Here is a 23741-nt window from a genome sequence, read left to right as displayed (position 1 = left end):
TGTGGGTATGGGCTGTAAGCACTGCAGACTTAAACAGAACAAAGCCCAGCAAGTGCTCTGATGGCCAGCGTTACTGCAAAAATGAAATGGCAGTGGGAGAGGTGGTATCAAGCCAGGATTTTTCTTTGTAAATTAAACTGAAGTAGATTTCAGACCTTTGACAGGTACCTGCTCTTTGCACTTCATGTATGAAAGCTCAACATGAGATCTAAAACAGGAAACGTTGTTCCTGGAGCCAGTGGGGATAGGGTGAGAGGAATGTTGTAAAAAATAGTGTATCGTCTTCAATTTCACCCCCTTTGGCAGCAGGAACTGGAGGTCCACAGCTGGCAATGCCTTTGCAAGGGGAGGAGTCAATACATCCTGGTCTGAAAAAGTAACTGAACAGTTTGCTTTGGGGAAATGCAGGTCTTTATGTTGTGCACCAGCAGTCAGAGTATTTATACTAGGTTCAGTTCTGTTTTCTGTCTGGCAGGGTCCAAATCAACCTCCTCTGCTTCCCAGCAGAGCCCAGTAGCCGCCAGGTTAAAGGCTGCTCTGGGCAAGAACATTTTTGCTCTCCCTCCACACCTAACAGACGCAGAGGAGTGATTTTTCCCACTAGCAAAAAGCACTTAATTATGCATTAGCAAGCATAGGCTGGAAAGGAAGAGAGCCCAAATTATTCTGCAGATTAGGGATCACAGGGAAAGGCAAAATCAAGAATCCAGTTCCTGCTTGAAAGAAAAAATGTTTTTCTACATTTTTGCTAATGACTTCTTTGCACGTGAGCCCTATAAGCTCTATGTCCTAATGACTAAGAAAGCTGAAGAAGTGCCTGCTGGTGCCTGCTCACAGCTCTGTGAAAACAGAAGTAGCTATTCTAAATAAGGAGAAGAGCCTTTCCCTTTATGAAGCAAAAAAGGGAGATCGCTGAAGAGGTCATCTCTTATATATGTCCATTATATGACAATTTGGGACACTATTTCTTAACGCACAGGTCTGTTCTGTGGCTGGGTTAATTGCACCAGCTGTATTCCCAATTGCAACTGCCTAGGCAAGGGCAACAGCCTCACCTCTGCCCTTTCCTCAGACATGCGGTCAGCCCTGTAAGAAAGGCAGTGGAAATGTCACATACCTGGGAAATACAGAACTGATCTGCCTAATGTGAGCCTGGATAGTGCAAGTGAGCACAGCAGACTCGAGAGGAAAGTTCTCCACCAGTTCTGTGCAGCTGTGGGAGGGCAGCAGGGTTCAGCACCATCGACTGGGCTTTCAGGATGACAAGACTCTTTCCTGGTGGACTTTTTTTTTCTCCTAAATTCTTTCTTTAGCACATATCCATTTCTAGTCTTTCCCTCCCTGCCTCCCAAACGTTTTTTGTTTCAATCCCTGAGGCTCTTTATTTGCAAGTGTGTAAAGAAGCTGAACTTCCTGGCTTTCTGGAGCTGCAGCCAGATGTGTTTGCAGTTTTTTCTATCGGCACCTCTCTGGAACAGGGACTGGCCCTGCTTAATGCCGAGAAGCCCTCAGCAAAGAGATTACATATGTGAAAAGCATGAGAACAGGGCTGAAAATGCCAGGCTAATGCTGAGCAAGAACACCTAAGCTTTGCCAGTCTGCCTTGGTGGGCAAACCTCTGCTTTTTTTTTTTTTTATTATTATTATTATTTTGGAAAACCCTGTCAGCCTTTGCCAGCCCTAACGAGTGAGCGGACTCTTCCAGTCCTCTCCTGTCCTCTTCCAGAGATATCCTACCACATCTGTATTGCCTTCTCTTATTGATTTTCTCTCTCCCTACTTTCTGACACCTGTATGTTTTCTTACTAGGGTGCATCTGTTTCAAGCTATCTGGATCTGCTTTACTTGCAGGAATCCACTACCCTGTGCTTTGTCTAAACTTTCATGTGTGCTTCAATCTCCAGAGTTCAATTGCTGTCCAATTCCTAAAGACTTTACCTGTCTGGTAGGCACAAAGTGTTTGAAATACATAAATGCCTGATGTTTCATTAAGTTGGTTCTTTTTCAAAAAACTAAAATATTTCCCAACGTTGTCATGAATTTAGGTAAAAATATTAGCTTTTTGAACACGTGTTTTACAAATACCCTCTCAAGTGCAGCAGTTAGCAAGTTTGTAAGTTTGTAAGTTTGTTTGCCCTATTTGTACTAATGGCTATTTTTGTTTTCTTAACACTCACCTGAGGTTAAATCTAAGTTAACCACAGAAAATGTTGAAAATTGTTTTCAAACTTTTCTGGAGCACAATTAACCTAGTATTTTAACAGCTGGCAGCTGCAGTAATTACTTTTAGATTATACCTAAAGTCTGTTGAAATCTAATTACTCTGATCTATGAACCAGGTAATTAAGGTAAAAACTCCTGCATTTTCTTAGACCTCATTAACTTATTTCCTTTGAAAATTGTTAGCTAATGATGGTACATTAAGAGTTTATCCATAAAATGACAATGAATAATTGAAACCTCTGTCCTGGGACATTAAAGGACAGAACAGTGTTTAACCACTCAATATCTTGATTATTGCTTAATTTACAGTGCAAACATCATGCAAGTTTGGGGAGAAAGGACTGATCAAACTGGGAAAGTGGCCTAGAAAGACACAAATATTTTCCTTCTCATTGACCCCGTATCCAGCAAATAATCCAGGACTGCCACTGGGGTGCGGAGACTCCTGAGAAGCACCACAAGCTGCTGATGTTTCTCAGCTGTTCTGGACCTGGAGTGCAGGTGCAAAGAGAAACTCAGGCTTGTGCCCAGAGGGAGCAGGGTGGCTGCCCATTTGGTATGGAAATGCTGCGGTTTTAGTGTTGCTTCCAGGCTGCCTTGCGCAGCTCCTGCAGCATGGGGACACGCTGCAGCAGGAGCCCCAGGGGCTGCTTCCCCATCCCAGAGCTGCTTGCAAGCTCTGAGATACAGTGTGCTGTGGCTCCACCTGCAGCATCCTCCTCTCTCCCCAGCGTAGAGCTTGTGTCTCAGCTAAAGGGTGAGCTTTTCTCTTTCCTGATATCCATGGAAAACTTCTGATTGCTGAGCCTGTGTCAGGAAGTCAAAGAGAGGGTGCATTTCTCGCCCTAAGTCAGGGTGTATTGAGAGGCCAATGGGACACATTTAGTAACCAAGATGCTAGGTACTGCCAAAAGAGCCAGGGCAGACCTAAATGGTGGCAAAGCAAAGCTGCTTTCTGTTATTTTGACATGATTCTAAGGCTTGTGTTATTTTGAACTATAATGTAGCTCAAGCTGTAACCTGAAAGGATGCAGCTGGCGGAGGCTGTGCCACCATCCTGTGCCCTCCATCACGGAAAGGGATCTCCAGCCATGCCTGCTCTTCCGGTGAAGTTTCCTCAACCTCTGATACCAAGTTTTTATAATTAATTCTTCATATTCTGTTATCACCCAGAAGACTGGGAAAGCATCTGGTTCTGAGTGTGCTAGACATCAGGACAATGCATACTGCAAACTCAGTCCTTTTTTCTCAATAATCACATCTAATGTACAAGTGGAAAAGCAACCTGTGGCTATACAGACTACATAATTACATAAATTGGTAGATAGATCAATGTTTTCTCGTGGTAAGTGTAACAAATCTAATAACAGAAATCTTTATTGGTCATGTAAGAAATTTTGCAGAGTAAGCTCACTGAATTCAGGACTTCTCAGGACTGGCTCCTGAGTACCAGGTGAGGCACTTATTTTTTACACAGCATCATAGGAAGGAAATCCATTTACATTCAAGTGTTTAATCTGAAAAGCCTGATAGGTTCAAAGTTATTTGCAGCTGGTCTGTAAAATAACTTTGGTGAGAAACTGTCAAGGCATTGTCTTGGGATCATAACTTCAAAGAAAAGTTTTGGGTGATCATCTTTTAGACCATCAAGGGCCCGAGTAATTACATATCTGGTGGGATCCCTGTATATAGGGGAAAAAAAAAGAAAAAGAAAAAAAAAAAAGTCTGAAACAGAATATAATTTGCCTTTATTTATTTTTTTCTCCAATAATGATACATTATTTCCGAAGTCAAAAAAAAAGTATTAAAGTCAGATTTTCTGTGAGGCATTTTATTTATAAGGAAACAAGTTAAGCAAATGAGCTAATTAGGAAAATTAAGGATAAAAATATTGATTCAATATGAGAGAGATGCACACATGGCTACTCAGGAAATCCTGCTGTAAGAAATTACCAAGACCAGTTTACCAGATACATAGCTGCTACAAGATTAAATCAATCAATGTTGGAACTGCTTTTTCTCAGGAAACTGCGTGCTGTCAAATCAACTCTTTTCAAATCATTATATGTTCCCACTGGGTCAAAATTCTGGCCAGAAGCCAAGTCTTCAATCAGTTTTCGGCCCATTTTTCTTCCTGCTTCAGTAGACATAGCCTTTTTCCAGAACTTCAACAGCAGTCCTCCTTGGAAAGAAACGCAACATGACATTGTCAAATTAACATGGAGCACACGCAGCTCATGGCTCACAAGGGATGAAGTGTACGTCTAGCAACAAACACCTACCAATCTCCTGTAGATAGTGAAATGTAGACAAAGCTGGAACACGCCAATGGGGTAATAATTGCCTACAGCTATGTAGGGAGACACAGGCCATTCGTGCAGCTCAGGTTCCTTTGTATTGATAGACAATTTGGCTTATTCCCTTGTCACCAGTGTTGCAAGTCAAAATGATTGAAGATGCATGTTAGGGTCTTGTTCTGCAACTGCACATAGCTTCATAGCTTATGAAACAATGGCCTGGTGGTTACAACCATGCACATCACTGTTTTCACTCTAAATCTACCAAGATTTTGCCCTTCTGCCCAGCTAAGGCCTCAAGCTAAAGAAGCAAATGACCCCAACATCTTCATCCAGGCAACAACCAGTTGTTCTCCATGAAGTGTGCCTGACCCATCCAGCATTAGCACCAGTTTGTACAATGCTCATTGCCTGGTCCCCACAACTCAGTGCTGATCTTTATGATGGAAACAGGGGCCACAGGGGAAATCTAAGAGAAGGAAAAAAAAAATGTCTACAAGAAAACCAGGAGGAGTTTAATTACTCTCCTTATTCACCTGCAAAACATAAAGAATTGGATTCCCACCATATTTTATCAGGGAGGTGGTGAGGTAAGAAGAGAAGGCAGCAGTCTGTCTGCCCTCTTGCCTGTCCTGGCGGCCATGGAGAGCCTGCCCTACTCCAGGTAATCTTGTGAGGAGAGCAGGAGAGGTCTCAGCTAATGTGGCTGCTGACCATCTGCCTTCAGATACCCCTGAGGGGCAGAGCACGAACAGTAAAGCTTCTTCTGTCTGTTAGTGGAGAAACTTAACAGGCAGTTGTTCTGGGTTTACATGGCAAGGTTGGGGGGTAGGGAAGGGGAGCAGAAGGGGTGTCCTCTGTGAGCAGAGCCCAGCAGCTACCCTGTGTTAGATCAGAGCCAGCTCCAGACACTTTGAAAAGGGACCTGCTGCTGGCCAGGCAGTGACACTTGTTGCATGTCAAGTAGAGCAGATTTAAGAAAGTGGAAAACTGCTGTGTAACAGCAGCTGGGAGAAAGGAGTTGGAAAATGTGAGAACCAGCCCTGCAGGCAGCAAGTGAGGAAGGAGGGCAGGAAGAGTTCCAGGCACCACATCAGCAGTTCCCCTGCGGCCTGTGGAGAGGCCCCTGGTGGAGCAGGCTGTCCCCCTGCAGCCCATGGGTCCCACACGGAGCAGATCTCCACGCTGCAGCCCATGGGTGGAGGAGCCCCCGGTGGAGCAGGTGGATGTGGCCTGGAGGAGGCTGCGGCCCATGGAGAGCCCCCGCAGGAGCAGGCCCCGGGCCGGAGCTGCAGCCCGTGGAGAGGAGCCCACGCAGGAGCAGGGGGTCTGGGGGGAGCTGCCGCCCGTGGGGGACCCGTGCTGGAGCAGTTTGCTCCAGCAGAGAGTGACTGTGAAGGAGTGGAGGAGACGAAGCATCAGGGACTGACCGCTGGCCCCACTCCCTTGTGCTGGTTGGGAGGAGGTAACATAAGAAGGAGGTGGATGGAGGGGGGGAAGTATTTTTAGTTTGCTTTTGGCTTCTCACTGCTCTAGTCTGTTATCAGTAGTCAATAAATTTCATTAATCTTCCTACGCTGAGTCTGTTTTACCTGTGACAATAATTGTTGAGTGATCTCCCTGTCCTTATCTCAACCTATGAGCTTTTTTTTCTTTGTATTTTCTCCTCCTATTCTTTTGAGGAGGTGGAATGAGAGAGCAGCATGGTGGTGTTGAGCTGCCAATTCGTGTGAAATCACCATAGCAGCATAGCAATGTTTCCATATGGCTCCCTGCTAAACTGGGAGAGGCAGCTAGAGGGAAATAAAGGGTAACCAAAATGAATCAAGAAAACAAAACTCACTGTGGTCTGGACAGGGTCCTATCCTATGAATTACTGAAACCTTCTCTCTTGTGCTGAAGTTTGCAGCACCACAAGAGGACTCCGCTTCTCACAGAACATGTTTAAAAGTTTGAAGAATCTGTCTCTACAAAAACAGTATGTCACTTTTTGTCATCTGAGTGCTGTAGCAACAAGTTCTAGCTTTTCAGATCCCCTCTGAGACTGCGTATCCAGACCCACATATAGTTAAATATAGTTTAGAGCTCCATTTCTGATCTGCAAAGCTATCACCAGGTTGAGATAGCTTGCATTTAACTCTCACTGGAATGCAAAGCCCATTCCTTCAAGGCAGTTACGGAAATCTCCAGCCTGCAAAGCCAGGAATTTCAGCTACTTACTTAGTTGTTTACAGCTGCACCCACGTGAAATATCTTCATCCCTCTCTTTCCTCCTCCCTACTGCCTTCAGCATCCATGCCTTTTCTCTCTCCCTCCAGTGCTGCCCTCATCTGTTCCACTGCCCTGGTTCTTTGCTCCCTGCTTGCTGCCCTGTTGGTCCTGCTTTTACTTGCTGTGCTTTCCTTCCCTCCCACTGTGGGGACGCGACCTGGAGATAGGTAAAGAAACCCTGAACTATGACATAAGCTACAAGGCACAGGACAGAGCTGTAAAGTTCCTTATTCAAACTATGAGGCAACCCTCACATTATATGCAAGGGAAAACTCTGGGATGCTCTTTTGTAACACTGAATAGCTTCATCAAACAGCCTTTTCCATGTATAAATACATCTAGAGAGAAAATTTTCACTGAAGTGTATAGACAAAAGATCTCAAAAAAGTGCTATGGCTCTGAATACTAGCTTTACATCATATTTTTATGTGGTGTTTTCCTTTAAAGATTCAGAATAGCTTTCCTTCATAAAGGACAAAAAAACAAAACCAACCAACCAAACAACAAAACAAAACAAAACCATCCAGCCCAGCCGTCTCTACGAATGAACTGAAACCTCGGAAGAGTGTAATTCTATGTCTCACCGCTGGATGGTGATACAGAACTTATTTTAGATAAAGCGATAGTCTAAGAATAACTGTTTTACTGGGGGAGGTATCTTCTGATAGACAAAAGATTGAGCGAGAAAACAAAATAAAACAAATAGCAACAACAAAACAACAGAACACTTGCTGACACACAAACCATTGTTTGTGATAATTTCTCCATTTTTTTTCTAACGACTTCAACTGATCTAGTAAGTTCATTTACATTTTTAATGGTTCCAAATTTAAATGATGAAATGCAAGCTAGTGTTTGTTTGTAAAGTTCATGTGTAAATTAGAGGAAAAAAAAGTGTAAGGTCATCTGTTCCAACATATGATGCCTTTGTCTCATGTGAAATCCTTACCACGTACCATCAGTGTTATCCCATTGATGCATTTGCTTTCTGGTGCATTGTTTACTTGTGGCTGTATTTTCAGCTCTACTGTTTTATCTCCAGGAATTGATTATACTATATTGAAAATCACCACATTCATGTGGAGGAAGCTATAGAAACAAAGAACAAGACAAAGTGCATATGGTGGTATGGTGGTAGGTGGGGCTCTTACCTGTTAATTGATTTGCTTTGTGGAGAGCTCTCATTGAGAGCAGGACTCTGTTTTGCTGTGGACTGAAGCCACTGATGGATGGCAAGACATCCCCTTCAACAAGCATCCTCTGAGGCAAGAAAGCCTGGAAGTTGTTTGTGGTTTGTAAATCTGTACAGAAATGTGTGGCTGCAATGAAATCTACAGCATTAGCCCAGTCTTCACCAAAATTTGCTTCTGGATCAGGGAGATATCTTAAGCTGAAATAAATCAAAATAAAAATGTAACAGATAATTGAAATCCACTGTAGAACACGGTAGTTTATCATTTATCCCAAATGTGTTTTGTTCATTATAAAATCCTGAGTGGTCTTGGTGTCACAGTGACTTAAAGTCTCTTTCAGCACTTTACACCTAATTTCTCCTGGCATCACTGCCTCTGGCCAGGTTAGACACTGCTTCTGGCTCAGATCCTGGCTCCCAGAGAGGAATCACCATCTTTTTGTTACCCCATAGCCTGCCTGCCCCTTGCAGCCTAAGGCACAGGGGCTTCACGTCTCACTAGATAACCCACGCTCCTACAGAGTGGATGAGCAGAGCCTAAAGGGCATCATCTCTCACCCATTATCTTGTGCACCAAGGGCGTGGAAGGGTGGAGCCTAAAGAGTGTAAGCCCAAAACCTCATACAGTCTTTGTTCAGACATTATCCTTACAAACAGTCATGGGGGTGGGAAGGTCCCCCTGGCCACCTCTCTGATTCCCATACCTGTCCTGGAACTTGGGCAGCGCATAGGCAATGGAGGCAACATGCGCCTTCCACATATAATGGAGAGCGTCATCCAGTATGAAGGAGGAGAACGTTGCAGGGCCCATGGCTTTTTGCTCTGTAGACAGCAGATACTACAGCAGCAGGGAGGGAAAAAGGCAGAGAAATGAGAGGGTGGTTCAAACCCAATAAATTTTTCAGACTTATGTACGTATCACACAAAAGAGTAAGTTTGCAACCTAAGGAAAACTGTTTTTGAGTAGTTAGAATGTGTTGCTTTTACTTTGTAAGTAACTGTAATATCTGACAGAGGAAGAAAAGGATGATTAATATAGATTTATAAAGTGAATTAATGTTCTCACTGAAGTTAAAGGGATTTGCCATTCTTCAACTTCAATGGAGCGTTTTTCCCACATAATGTAGGCATTCTGTCAGAATTCAGTGGACTTGTGTATCTGAGTCTATCTGGCTTGTGTATCTGAAGCTTCCGTGCTAAAATATTGGATTCCTTGAAAAATTGTTTGTACTCTTTGAGCTGCAACTGCTGCAGATTTTCAAAAAATAAGAATGAGTCTTAATGGTTATCATTATGGCTATTTGAGGAGTAGATCGTTTATAACAACCTCCTAAACATACTGTTTACGATAAAGAATCTGAAGAAAACAAATCCAATCTTTCTCTGAAAACCTCTCCCTTTGCTCACAGTTATCAAGAGAAACTTACAGTTCTAATTTTCTGATTGTTATCTATTACTTTACTACTAACAAAGACATTGAATAAAGAAGTCTATCTTTAAAAATAGTCATTAAATCTATGAAATAAGAAATATTGATATCTTTGGGATTAGAGAGCAACTGAATAAGGAGGAAAGAGAATATGTACTTGCATAAATAAATACCCTTCTCAGTGAAGTTTCAGAACTTCAAGTTGTTTAGATGTTCAGAGGAATAAATGAGCCCTACAAAACCAACACGAGGCCATTTCTCAAGGGTAATGTTCTATCTTGAATGCTAATATTAGCAATTTAACATGTTAATATTAAGACTACAAGTATAACTGTTAATGAAACAGTGTCTGAGGACAGACACCAGAATAATTGTGTCACTCTATGTCATGCTTTTCCACTTTTCTATTTCTTACTTTTTTATCAAGATGTTATTGAAAGCAAATCAAGCTCCCTAAATCTTAATATTTTTAAAGTAATATTCTGGTATCATCTCCTACAAAACATGAAAAGTAAAAAAGTAAACTTGTTTACTTCAAAATAGGCCTTCCACTTATCCATGAGCTCAGGAATGCGAGAACGGCAGTCAGCAACACTATAGCAGAAATCATCTCTTCGCTCCTCTGGTGGCAGTAATTCTATCTCATACGGCACCTCTCGAAAGAGGCCAGCTTCCACTGCTCCCAGAAAAGGTATGACAGCCAGGTAGTAATTCATACCTGTAACAATAATTTAAAATGCAGAGGCACTATCCACTAGCAATGAAAAGTTCCCACACAGAGAAATGGAAACTCTCCAACACCAAATGCGGTCATTTCAAATTGCCAGTGATACAACTATGTTCAGCAGTGAGATAGATGTATGTGCTGAAATGCACTAGTGATGATATCTGTATTGATTCAGATATGATTTGCAATATTGGTTTATATACTGATTTGCAATATTGATTTATATACTGCCCGTTAATAGTCTTGCATGAGCTGACAGTGTGCTATACTTTGCAGAAATGGAAAAACTAAAGGTAAAATTAGATCTTTATAGGTTACCATGGATAGAACATTAAAAGCTTTTGAAATGCTAGTTGCAAACTGAGCACAGAAAGTGATGATCAGGGTGAAAGATGAAGAGGTCCTCCAACATGACATCACAAGTATTGCTTTCATAAAAAAACTCTTTATACATCCTAAGAATATAAGAAAGGAAAAGGCAAGTCCTAGCAATATTTTCCTGGAAACTGATTTTATTTTTAAAAGAGACATTTCACTCATTGAAAACTTGGAAATGACCTCAGTCGATTTGGTATGATTTATTTTAGGATGATGGCTTTCTGTGGTCTGATCCATAAGTTAGAGCAGTCAGATCCGGTAGGTAGAAAACCCAGATTCAGTTCCTGCCTGTGATGGACCACATCTCCTGTGAGAGTGCCCATACAGATATTTGATGTCCTTCATTTAGGAAGAGAATTTTAAATTCTCCCCTTAATTGCTTCCTTCTCTGTAGAAATAAATTTTAATGACTTTCAGTGAAGAACAGGCTAAAACCTAGGTATTTTCCCTCCTGGGTGGATAGCTCTGAGCCACTGAGCTGAGAAGTCTTTTGCTCATGCTTAAGCAGTGTAACAAGGACTGTCTCACACACCTTGTGGCATATTAAATATGAATTTCTGGTTTAAGCTCATTCCTGGCTTGGTATGACTATGCATGCCAGACGGGCTCACCCTGAAGGCCAGTCAAAAGCACGTACATCCTTAGAGCAGTAAGAGGCATTTCTGTGCAGTCTGAAACACTTTTTGTGTGTTGCTGCTGCAATATGGTAAATCAAGACTGAGTTTATATATTTTCTGGAGGCAACAAAAGTGGACAAAAGTGGTATCAAGCAGACTTGCAGTGTTTAGAAGTAAACGAAGAGCAGGAATGCAGGTTTTTGTTCCGGGAAGGTCCCCTACTTGTACAGGGCTACGCAATGACCCTTCTTACTTGTCACTGTGTGGGACACCTTCCCCCAAAGTACCTAGTCCCCCTCAGAGATAGGAAACTGAACTTAGCAGCTGGATTGAGTATCACAGTGAGCTTTGATTTTACTCTAAATTTACGTTTTACATTTACTCTGTGCTCATGCCTTTGATCACATGAAGATATATATATTCAATTGCTGGTTCACTGACAGAAGCTTCATTCAAAGAGCCTCTACAATAAAGCACTGGCATGGAGGGAAGGGACAGAGCCCTTCACTGCAGCTCGCCTGCAGGTCTTCTGGAAAGGGGGACTTGTGGCAAGACAGCAGGAAAGCAGAGGGAGCAATGGACAGAAGTGATGGAGGGAAAATGTACTAGGTGAAAAGGAGGGGACGGCCTTCTCTTTCTAATGAAGGGAAAGAATATTAAAACTAGAAGCCTTTAAAATATATATATATATATATAAGAGTTTTACATAATTTTATTACAATAAGTTATAGGTATTGATTGTAAGTTGTAGGTCAGGCTTTTTCTTTATTCCTCCTGTCCAACCTGCCAGTTCCATTTCTGAAAAAATAGTAGATAATCTTTCCAAAAGAGTCGGTTTTCAGGGGAAAAAAAAAGAAAAAAAAAAAAAGCTTAAAATTATTGTCTTTGACTCAGATCAAATAAAAAGGAATTTTTATTCTTATTATGTTATATTATGAAAGAATATGTTCATTCAGCTTTTCAATAATGGAAATAAAACCATCCTTCTATTTAGACTGTATGAAATATGTGACTCAGGTTCGGTGCAGACAAATTATTTAAATATTTCTGTTCTATCAAATGAGAAAATTCAACTGTTATTTATGTTTTTTTCACGGGCTCAGAAAAATTACCTTGTAAGACCAACTCTGTGAAAATCTATGTACACATTTTTTGAGAACTCTTTTTCCGCATAGCACACTGGCTGTAAATAGAGCAGACGGGAATAAACTACACGTGAGGCCTCTTCTTGCAGTTAACTAGTGATAGAACAAGAGGAAAAGGCCTCAAGTTGTGCTGGGGAGGTTCAGGTTGGAAATTAGGAGAAAATTCTTCTCAGAAAGAGGGGCCAGGCATTGGAATGGGTTGCCCAGGGAGGTGGTGGAGTCACCGTCCCTGAGGGTGTTCAAGAAAAGGCTGGACCTGGAGCGTAGGGACATGGTTTAGTGGGTGACATTGGTGGTAGGAAGATGGTTGGACCAGATGATCTTGGAGGTCTTTTCCAACATTAATGATTCTATGTGTACTTAGAATCATAGAATGGATTGCACTGGAAAGGATCTTAAAGATGATCTAGCTCCAACCCCACTGGCAGAGGGCAGGGACACCTCCCACCAAACCAGGTTGTGCAAAGCCCCATCCAACCTGGCCTTGAACACCTCCAGGGATGGGGCATCCACAGCTTCTCTGGGCAACCTGTGCCAGTGCCTCACTACCCTCTGAGTAAATAATTTCTTCCTAATATCTAATCTAAATCTCCCCTCTTTTACTTTAAAGCCATTACTCCTTGTCCTATCACTATATTCCCTGGTAAAGAGTCCCTCTCCAGCTTTCCTGTAGGCCCCCTTTAGGCACTGGAAGGCCTCTATAAGGTCTCCCCAGAGCCTTCTCTTCTCTGGGCTGAACAACCCCAACTCCCTTAGCCTGTCTTCATAGGAGTGGTGCTCCAGCACCCGGATCATTTTTGTGTTCCTCCTCTGAACTTGCTCAAATAGATCTATGTCCTTCTTGTGCTGGAGGCCCCAGAGCTGAACACAATGCTCCAGGTGGAGTCTCATGAGAGCAGAGCAGAGGGGGACAATCACCTCCCTTGACCTGCTGACCATGCTTCTTTTGATGCAGCCCAGGATATGGTTGGCTTTGTGGGCTGCAAGCTCACATTGCCAACTCATGTCAAGCTTCTCATAAACCAACACACACAGGTCCTTCTCTTTAGGGCTGCTCTCAATACTTGCACTTGAGACAAAGAGCATTGCAGTATTGGCGTCTTTTCCATTGATGCTTAAAGTGTTACTCATTTGGATGTCCTACAGAACAATAAATGGACACCCTTGACTTGCATGAGGCATTCCAGATCACATCCTTTCTTGTTCTGCAGAGTTCTTAGAGAAAAGCAAATACAACTATTCTTTCCTTTCTATTTAAAAATCTAGTTACAGTTTGCTGTCCCACACACCATAATTTCTCCCATGGTACTTTCAGAGGATGCAGTAGACCTACACTTACATCCTACAGAAGGATAAGAAACTCTGCCACATCTACCACTATTGATGCAAATAGCACTGAGTTAGTGAGCACTTTGGCTGAGTTAGCTCACAGCTATTCCTTCAGTAACATTTGTTACTTTGTTTTTTATTGGTATTGCTTAACACAAAGGTTGTTCCAAATATGATTTGATCTCACCATCACTGCTTCCTACAATGTCTAATATTTTCTTAGGTGCAAGTGAAAGACCCATTTTTAGTTACACTTATGGTACACTTTTTTACAAATAAATTCTTGTGTCTCGTGCTAAGAAAAAAAACACAGACTATCAAAACCAATTACTTGATCGCACCACTTCAACAGGGGGAACCTGCGAATTAACAGAATTATCAGAACAACATGGGGATTTTAGGGGTCTTTTTTTTATTAATCTGGATGTGTATTTTCAGACATGTTGAGGAAAACATTGAGAGTGTCAGTGACATTGATGTTGGAAAATCAGATCTTTACATTTTCTCTCTCTCTGTCTTCAGTTTGTTGCTACTTACTGGAATAATTAAAATAATAATAATGATAACAAAATTTCAGCCTACTAGAATTCCAAAGCCAATATTAAAGTGAATAAAAATTGTCTTGCAGCTTATGTATGCCATGTCAAAATAATAACTGTGTTTTTGCTGGATACTTGAGAGCCCACTGGAAAAATGTTGTCACTGTGATGAAGATAGCAAAGATGTTTGAGCATTGTGGACAAAAAGTCTCCCTTTCTTTCATTTCCTGTATCCCTCCAACCACAGTGAAGTTGTGGAGATGCAGCCTAAGGCAAAAAAAGTCCTGTCAGGTTTGTATTGTCTGGAGAACAAGTCTTACGAGGAGCGGCTGAGGGAACTGGGGTTGTTTAGCCTTGAGAAGAGGAGGCTCAGGGGAGACCTCATCGCTCTCTATAGGTACCTTAAAGGAGGCTGTAGCGAGGTGGCGGTTGGTCTATTCTCCCACGTGCCTGGTGACAGGACGAGGGGGAATGGGCTAAAGTTGCGCCAGGGGAGGTTTAGGTTGGATATTAGGAATAACTTCTTTACTGAAAGGGTTGTTAGGCATTGGAATGGGCTGCCCAGGGAGGTGGTTGAGTCACCATCCCTGGAGGTCTTTAAAAGACGTTTAGATGTAGCCCTTAGTGATATGGTTTAGTGTAGGACTTGTTAGTGTTAGGGCAGAGGTTAGACTAGATGATCTTGGAGGTCTCTTCCAACCTAGATGATTCTGTGATTCTGTATTGCTAAGGGTGATGCAAGAACCACAAAGATTCCTGGTTGACATTCTCACACTAAGTTTTAGTTTGAAGAATTAGCATTTAAACTGAAGAACTCTGCTCTGGAGTGATTGAAAATGGTGATTTCTACAAGTGCCTACAAATACAGATACCCATCATGGTATTCCCCACGTTTTCACTCATATTTTGCTGTCTTGCTGCAAGTTTTCAATGAAGAACTGTGTAGCACTGCAATTACTTTGTAGTATAGAAGTCCAAGAGGAAGAAAGACTCTGAATTGCCTTCTAGGACACTAATCATACTTCGGATAACAGTGTAATAGCATATACTTACAGGACCACCAGCTTCTTACAGATATGCACAGGTCTCCATCTTCATAGCCACAAGAAGTCACACTGGAAGGATCTGCTAGTCTGCCTGAATAAAATGAAAGAATGCACAAATATTTCTCAACCTTTTTTACATGAGAAATCCCACTGAGAGGGGAAAAAAATTATACCAGTAAAGCGTGCAAAATTTTGCTCAGAGAAGCAGAACAATTACTGTTGTTCTGCTTTATAAAATACTGTTGGTACAGTAGTTGAATTTCTCAGTCAATATTTCACAGAACGCATAGTAATTTGACTATGTTTTACGGTTCACATTGTAAAATTCACTGTAAATGTATTCTGAGAGTTTATGGAACTATCTGAAACTACGACATCACAATGATATTTTTATAGAGATATAAATATGAATGCATACGGACATAAACACACGCACAGCTGATGCATCATTTTCAGTAGCTGCAAGGCTGCTAGTGTAGGAGAGCTGTTTAATGAAGAGAATAGCACAAATTAAATGTGCTAGTAATTGTGTCACCTAATTGGGTTGTGTGATACAGAATCCCTTCCAGTTTAATGATGCATACAAACATTGCCTTCCTGTTAAGCTAAGCATGCAAACATTGTTGTATCTGATTAGCAGAGTTTTCAAGCATCTGTGCCATAACAAACATGCAAGACATTTCACAATTATCTGTGACAGCATGTAAGGTGTATTTTACTTCGAGCACATGACACGGAGGAATAGCATAATTCCTTAAAGCACTTGGATATGTACTTCACGTGGTACGTAGTCATTTAGGGAGTCAGGAAAATTGCTTTAAGAACATGACATGAAATTGCCATGGTCAGCCTCAATGACATGAGCGATTCCAGAAGTTCTCAACCCCTGTCCTGCAGAGCACTTACTTTCTGACAAGTCAGATGAATACAGACATTGTCACTTCTATCAGATCAGAAGTGAAGTTCATTGCATTCTTTAAAAGACAAAACAAATTTTCTTTTAGGCATCTGATGCATTTTACTCAAAGAGAAAATGGAATCATGAACCATCTGTATAAACATTATCCTAATTATCCTCTCCATCTGACTGGACAGAGGATGTGTTGGAGCATGCTAGCAGCTGAAGCCCATGCCTTTCAGTAGCAGAACATCAAGAGCAGGAACTTGCAGTGGAGAGGAATGCAGTACAATGTGACTTTTTTTTTTTTTTAAGAGTTGCAGAAAGACTTGATTTTTTGTTTCTTTGTTTCTTTCCTGCAAGAACCTATTTCCACACAGGCCATCAGTAGGCATCAGTAGTTCACTGGTGTGCAAGGAAGTTGAATGGAGAAAGACAAAGGTAAAGAAAAAAAAAAGTTTCAGAATTACACATGAAATTTACCAAAGATCATTAACCTAGGCATTTGGGGACAATAGAGTCCTGGAAAGTATTGGTGATAATTATGGGATATGTCTAAATTGCTTGCATCTTGAAGCACTAACTCCACTTCCAGGTCTACACTCCAGGTTTGTGCTCTCTGTTCCCCATTATTTCTTGTGCTTAACATGATTATTTCCATCTTCACGTTTATCCAAGCTATCCCAATCTTTCTCTGTATTGACAGTGCCTCCCAGATGTACATCATTAGCAAGTTTGTGCATGATTTCTCATTAGCAAGATTTCCTTGCTATTTTTTTTGTAACAAGATTGTTAACAGAAAAAATAAAGGAGCAGTTGTTCTCAAGAATGATAATTGAAGAACTCTGAGCATATCCTTCACTTTGCTGTAAACTTCCCTTAGCAACACTCATCATTAAACTCTCCTTTAGGTGCTCCATTGTCAGATTTACAATTCCCTTTTTCTGTCTTATTTTGGAGAGTGTAACTAACGACTTTCATTCAATGTTTTGATTCTACAGAGGAAGGAAATGCATTTCTAGACTTGGGTGAAACATCATTTATATCATAAAAGAGAATACCCAGTTAGTCTAGAGGAATCCATTTTAGATTAGCATAAACTAATCTATCCCTTTTTATATTTAGCTCTATGTCTTTTTTAAAAAATTCTTTTCTCTATTCCTATTCCAGTGTCTTACCTACTGTTAAGGTAAGAATAAGAATATTTGTGCCCTTTTTCCTTCTTCTTAAGTACAGGTAATACTTTTTCCGCTCTTCAGACATTTTAGCACCTGAAACTTTCTTAAAATCCTTGCTCCTGGATTAGTACTTCGATATGCCGATTCCTTCAAGTGGGAGTACCCAGTTTCCTCAGTTTGTGTAGGTAGGACACTTTCAGTTTAGCTCCATCTCCAAAGTAATAATTTCTGTTTCCATAATCTCATTCTTATCAGCTATTCTGGCTTGCCCATCAAGACATCCTGCCTTGCCAATATTGTCTCTACAATAAACTTGGGCAAATCAATGATTTCATTTTATGCCCATGAGTAGGTCATTACAAATATTTGTACCACTCTTACTAAAGTAGTAGCTTCTAGCCCAGCTGCCTATCAGGATTAAGCTTAAATATTTGCTAACTTTACTACTACACACACTAAAATTTAGACCTTTCTTCTCCCCTTATCCGTCAATATTTCTTACATTTCTTTCTGTAAACTGTTTTCTAGTTGTGTGATATTTCTCCTACTATTTTTTCCCTCTTTTCATTCATGTAATTTCAAAAATATATCTCTTTGTCTATGGACCAATTATATGAGAGCAAGTCTTTATCTGTCTGTGTAACCAGTTGCAAATCTCCCTCTCTCCCATCATGTCCATCATCTCTATTTGGGAACTGTCACTGCAACCAGGCACAGCTTCACTTTGCAGATGAGGCCACACTAGATAACCAGATTGTTTCCAGCAGTTCCCCACTCAAGTGTAGCTTCTGCATCCAGGTACCTTTGTTTCTGCCACTCATTGGATCAACTCTCCTGCTGCATCAGTCATCCTCTTCATCTTCTCTTTCTTTTTCTGCTTAAAATCCAACCAAATTCTCCTTGCCGCTCTCTGCTTTCCAGCTAGTTGCCTGCTCAGATTTTGCTTTCTCTACCTCTTTTTCCTTAGACTTATTGGTTAATTTTCAGTTAGGTGCAATTAAATGCTGGCAGCCTTTCTTCACCACCAGCTACAGTGCCTCTCTTTTCTTCCAGGTGAACATATACCTTCAGTAAAAGCAGGACCTCAAGAAACCATAGAGCACAACCCATAAAAGAAAAACCAGGCGTTTGCTTACACATGGCAAGAAGGATTTAACACCAGGCACGAGTTTCTACAAACAACACTGCCTGTTATTCCCTTCTTCCTGCCTTTCCTGGTTGCTAGAACAAAGCAAGTCAACACCAGCTTTGTGTGGAAGGTTTCAGTGCATGCTGCCTGCCTGCGAAGCAGCGTGGGAGAACAAGTTCTCTAACAAAGCCTTAGATAAGGTATTGCAGCTTTAGCCTCAAAGGACCTTTTACAAGTTTCTGTCTCTGCTTTCCCAGCATAGCCAACTAGAGAACAAGAATGACCACCCCAGAAATCAACCTACTTTAAAAAAAAATAATAATAATAAAATGTCTTTTTGTAAAAAAATATATATTTTAAAATGTATTAAGGCTACTTCTAATCTGATCAAATAAGGAAAAGAGGGCAAAAAATTCTTGGTGGGAGAGGCAGGCTTTCAACAATATGTATTAGAAATTAAATTCAAACCACCAGCAAAAGATCATAACATTAGCAGCCAAAGAAAGCCTATCAGTTAACAATTTATGAAGTGTACTGCAGAGTGCAGACCCTAATATCTACCTGCAACAAGCTGGAAAGACTGGCAATATGTTTTCAAAGATTTTCGGATACCTGAAATACTACCCTCTTCATTTGAGATGTTAGCGTTTCTAAACCACGGTCCCTCTGGATTCCAATCAGTTCTATGTTTAGTAATATCTTTTCTTACTAGAAAATCCAGTAGTAGAAAGAAAAGTGTTGCCTTCATTGAGAATTTGTCTTCCAAATCACCAGATTAGCACTCTATGTAAAAAATTTACAATACGATGCTATAGGAGGCTTGCAAGGCAGAAACCTTGGGAAAAAACAAAACAAAACAAAAAAAAACCTCTCCCCAAAGTGGGTCTGGTAAACAGTTAGCTGTTCTAGCAACTTAACGACACAGTTCATACCTGTACGGAATTGCCACCCATGCTGCAACGGTAATCCCCAGAGAATATTGCCAAAGTTTTGGGATCCAAAGTTGGTAAAATATATGGCTGAAGAATTTAGCAAGCTCTTATACACTCCCAGTCGTTCCCGATAGTTCCAAGGATCGATGACAATTTTGTTGCCCTTAACTGGGAAATTCAGCAGGTTTTCAGGGACAACGTCCCACAGCGGGGGATAGACCTGTTCTCCAGCGGCATCATTGTCACTCTGTGCTGCTGCAGCAGCTGCTGGATTCAGGGTAACAGTTGCTATGAGAAGAAGAGCATGTATGCCACCGTAGGTCCGCATTGTGGAGGTTTGTGACCCAGGTGTTTGTGGCTGCAGGGCTTTTATCATGAAAGGTGAGGGCTGGGCAAAAAGGATGACTCAGACTGCAGAGGTCTGCTGTCTCCCTTCCTTCTTTCCTGTGACCCTGACCTGGCATTGCCAGGTGAGCAAGCTGTGAGTAATGCTTCTGCCTCTGTCCTCCTGGTGAGGTGTGAGGAGCTAGAGCAGATGTTTAAGGGAGATCAGCCTGACAAGAAATGTATGCCCACAGTGTATACCCACCCTCCCGAAAGACAGCCATGCTGCGGTACTGCTTTGCACAGTAGCATTATGAACCTTTCTGTCCCTGTGATTTTTGCTAATTGCCATCTTCCCCTTTCTCTGCCTAGTTCCTCCAGGTAAAGATCAGACAGCGGTATCAGAGAGCTCACCCCTAAATCAGACACAGGGCTGAGTGACTCCAGATGAGGTGCTTTGAGGAAGGTCTGGGTGCCCACCAAGGAGCAACAGTGGCATAAGCCACGTGCTGCCTTTGATATCTTTATATTTTGGTCTTGGGACAACTTTCTACAGCCTTCAAACCATGAAATGTCGTAAGTTCCAGGATGGTGTGTAGCAACTGTCTACCTGTATTTTTAGTGTCAGTTTGTTTTGTGTAAAAATGATCACCATAAAGACCTGAAGTCTCCTGTTAAATCTCCATGGTCTTGCAGACTCCAAAAGCAATACAAAGGCCACCCCTGCACTGATAAAATTGGTATTTGAATTAGTTACACTTCAACATAAATGAAATTGTCAAGCTACCTTCACCTCATCTACTTCTAGGATTGTATAATATTCAGCTGCTTTTTCTCAGATAAGGAACTGTTGCAAAACAGTAGTCAGCAAACAAATGTATTTCTTATCTTTGTAGCCATGCTTTCACATGAGAAAAATTGCAAATGCTTACTTTCTTTGAAGCAGTTCTGTGATTTGGTCAGTCTTTGTGTAATTAAAGTACCCTAAACGCACAACCTGGATGAGAGCAAGATGAAATTGTCTGCGAATTTGAACAGTAGACCTGAAAGAAATGTGTAAGTTCAGTTCAAAAATTTTCCATCTTTTCTATGTATTAAGGAGACTTTCTAGAAAACAACATAATTTTTTCAATGCTTGATTTTTATTTGTGTCTCTACTGAGAAAAACAACAACAACAACCAAACAAACAAACAAAGGTTATTGAAAAAGCTTGTTCAACCAAATAGAGACTAGCATAGACTTGAGAACACTTTTCCTAATCGTGGTCCCTTATAGAGATTTCAAATGACCAAGTTTTCCTTGTATTAAGTTTGAATGAATGGAATTTATCTCAGCAAACTGTGAACATTTCAATATTAATCTAACTATGCAGATTTCTTCTATGGCCAAAGCAGAGAAACAGGCATGTCCAGAACATTACTCTTTTAAAATACATCACTGAGATGTATTGTTCTTGGCTGACTGTAAAGGGAGTTGAAATTTAGGCTTAGTTTCAGACATAAACATATAGATTAAATAAAATTAATATTGTTGTTACTTAATTTTCTGTAATAATTTCAGAAATGTTTTTAAATTTAGTTGTTTTTTCTTGAAAGAAGGCATTATATAACATAATCTTGAAGGTAAATGCCAAGAACTGCACTATGTATATATATATATGGCTGTAACTGAGGTAATGAGCAGTGAATCTCACCTGAAAAGCAAGGATGATAAAAGGCATTATCAAAAGTGCAAGATACATATAGAAAACCTATGATTCTATGAAATAAAGGGTGCAAAGTCTATAATCATGCTAGGATAGAAATTTTGATTGGGAACATGAAAGACTGATTAATGGTGGGGATTATATTCACCATCACTAAAAAAGTGCCTGATTTAGGAGTCTAAATTCTCTATGCCTTTATACAGTCAAAGTAGAGAATTTGAGTTCTCTTAGTGAGAACTACACAAGTGATTTCAGTTTCATTGCTTACAGTAAAGAGACGTGAAAAAATACCTTCAGTTTTCACAGAAATTCCATATATATACATCCTGATGGCAGATTTGCATGTAGCAAATTGACTTGTTCCAGATTTGTATGGACCTTTACTGTGGCACGAAGCCTGTCCTCCACTCTGTTATCTAGAAAGGCAGTCCCTGTTAACACTGTTCAGGGCAGGAATACAAATATGAATTACTAATCTGGATGCAAAAACATTAAATTATCAAAAGACTTAATATAATAATAAAGAATTATATAAATAATAAATAATTAAGGTAAATCAATGACATAAATGCCTGCCTTATGCCAATTTTAGAGCTAATGTATAAAGATTTGTTATACACTACGTGATATAAGTTGTAAAATACAAATAACTTCTGATGAATTCCTTCGTCTTTTAAAGTCTGAACCTTTTGTCTTTTGCTAACAGGACTTTAACAATCCAATTCATCTTTAAGAGTTCAATTTCAAGGGAAAAAAGAAAAAAAGAAAAAAACATAAAAAATATTCCTGCAAAATATTATAATTAATTTTATAGATCTTGCACTATTTTCCCACTTATCGTCATGGGCAAATAAGTTGCAACAGTTTTTGTAATACTTTAAGGACAACGGCTTGCCTTTGAGAAGTCTCCAGACTGGCATTTCAAGCTTGGAAACCTGTCATGTTTGTTTACCACCTTGAGCAGAGGAGAGGATTCACGTGGTGTCAACAGGAGCTGAGTGGTGCCAGTGGCAGGTCTTGAGTCATAACCATTACTTTGGGGAAGTCAGCATTTTAAATGAGTGGAATATTAAGGAAGACTATTGGTAATGTCAGCATCACTGTTTTGTTCACCACTGTTTTAATAACCACTCCACAATTTACTCGGTATGGCTGTGCCCTTACAGACACTGTAACAGAATAAAGACCTGGAAAATCTTGTGGATAGTGGTATGCTGAACTGATGTGTAGTTGTTACCAGGTTTCAAGAGAAAACACCATACTTTTCAGGTGGGTTGCACAGTTTTATTCAAGATAACTGCAGAACTGCTGATAAGCATCAATACTAAATTAGATTAGTTGAGGTGATGTATTAACAGCACTATTTCTGTGTCAATGGAGAAAACCAGGATGTTGAAATGAAGCTTATAAAGCTTAAATAAGATACCATCATTTATGGTGGTGTTTATCTTATCCTAATGTTAGTCATGTAACAGCTAGGCATCATGTCTAAGTTGTATAGGTTCCTTATACAGTCAATGCAGAGAGACAGACACTTCCAGTAGGTAATGCATCCCATTTTGTTAAAGGTTCCTGAGGTGTTAATAAGAATCTCTTTCTGGATATGTCAACCTCTTTGCATTCACTGCAGATAAAGTTTAAACAGTTATGTGTCTTTTATTTTTATTTTATTTTATTTTATTTTACTTTTATTTTATTTTAAGTTTTTTACAAACAGTTAAAGTTAAATAAATTGTCTCTTACTCTTAAAGAGTGTACTATTTGGAATATAACAGTACTTGGTGTGTGTGTGTGTTTGTGTGTGTGTGTCAAACAGAAAAAAACATGCATATGAAGTCTGTAAAATATCAAAGTATCCTCAGTGAGTGCAAAGAAGGAGAGCAGTCAGAGGGATTTTGTCCAGCAGTCTTTCTTCTGGGCATCTTCCAATGAAGTGGACTATAAGAAGAAATGGTGGCCCATGTTTGGTCCCAGTCCTTAGGCCTGATGGGACACTGGGAAGGAATTTGCAAGCCAGTAAAGAAAAGGCATCATTACCCTAATTCAAATTAACTCAGAACTGATGCAGAGCTTTGCAGGTGAGAAAATCTTTAGGTGAGCTGGGGATGTCACTGTTCTTTAGCCACATAAGACAGCACTGAAAGGTAGGATTAACTCACTCTCATTTAGGGCAAATATCCTAAGGGGAAGAAGAATGAGTTTTATTCTAGATGGAGTATCAGTAGGGACAAGCCTCGCAGTCACCTGGCACCCTTTGCCATGGCACTGACACTTGCGCCAGTGGTTATGAGTGCTTCCAAGGAAAACAAGACCACACTGTAGTTGAAGTTATTCTTCATATATTTTATTGGGTAAACCTGTAGCAGTGAATATATTTGGAC

The 23741-nt window shown here is 40.5% G+C and overlaps 1 protein-coding gene across 1 annotated transcript; it reads right to left on the bottom strand.

Annotated features, from left to right (window-relative positions):
* Positions 1-3722: 3722 nt before the first annotated feature.
* On the bottom strand, positions 3723-19658 carry LOC310897713 (protein LEG1 homolog; the record flags this gene model as incomplete). The annotated part of the gene is made up of 6 exons (XM_083831598.1): positions 3723-4405; positions 7943-8181; positions 8688-8821; positions 9946-10130; positions 15201-15284; positions 19331-19658. 6 exons carry the CDS (start codon positions 19656-19658, stop codon positions 4218-4220), a joined length of 1158 nt encoding a protein of 385 aa, XP_083687724.1. The 3' UTR covers positions 3723-4217.
* Positions 19659-23741: the final 4083 nt, after the last annotated feature.

The sequence above is a fragment of the Anser anser genome, assembly GCF_964211835.1.
Source record: "Anser anser genome assembly, chromosome: 3".
In the NCBI taxonomy this organism is placed as follows: Eukaryota; Metazoa; Chordata; class Aves; order Anseriformes; family Anatidae; genus Anser; species Anser anser.
The sequence above is the reverse complement of the archived record's forward strand: the minus strand, read 5'-3'. Positions and strand labels throughout refer to the sequence as shown.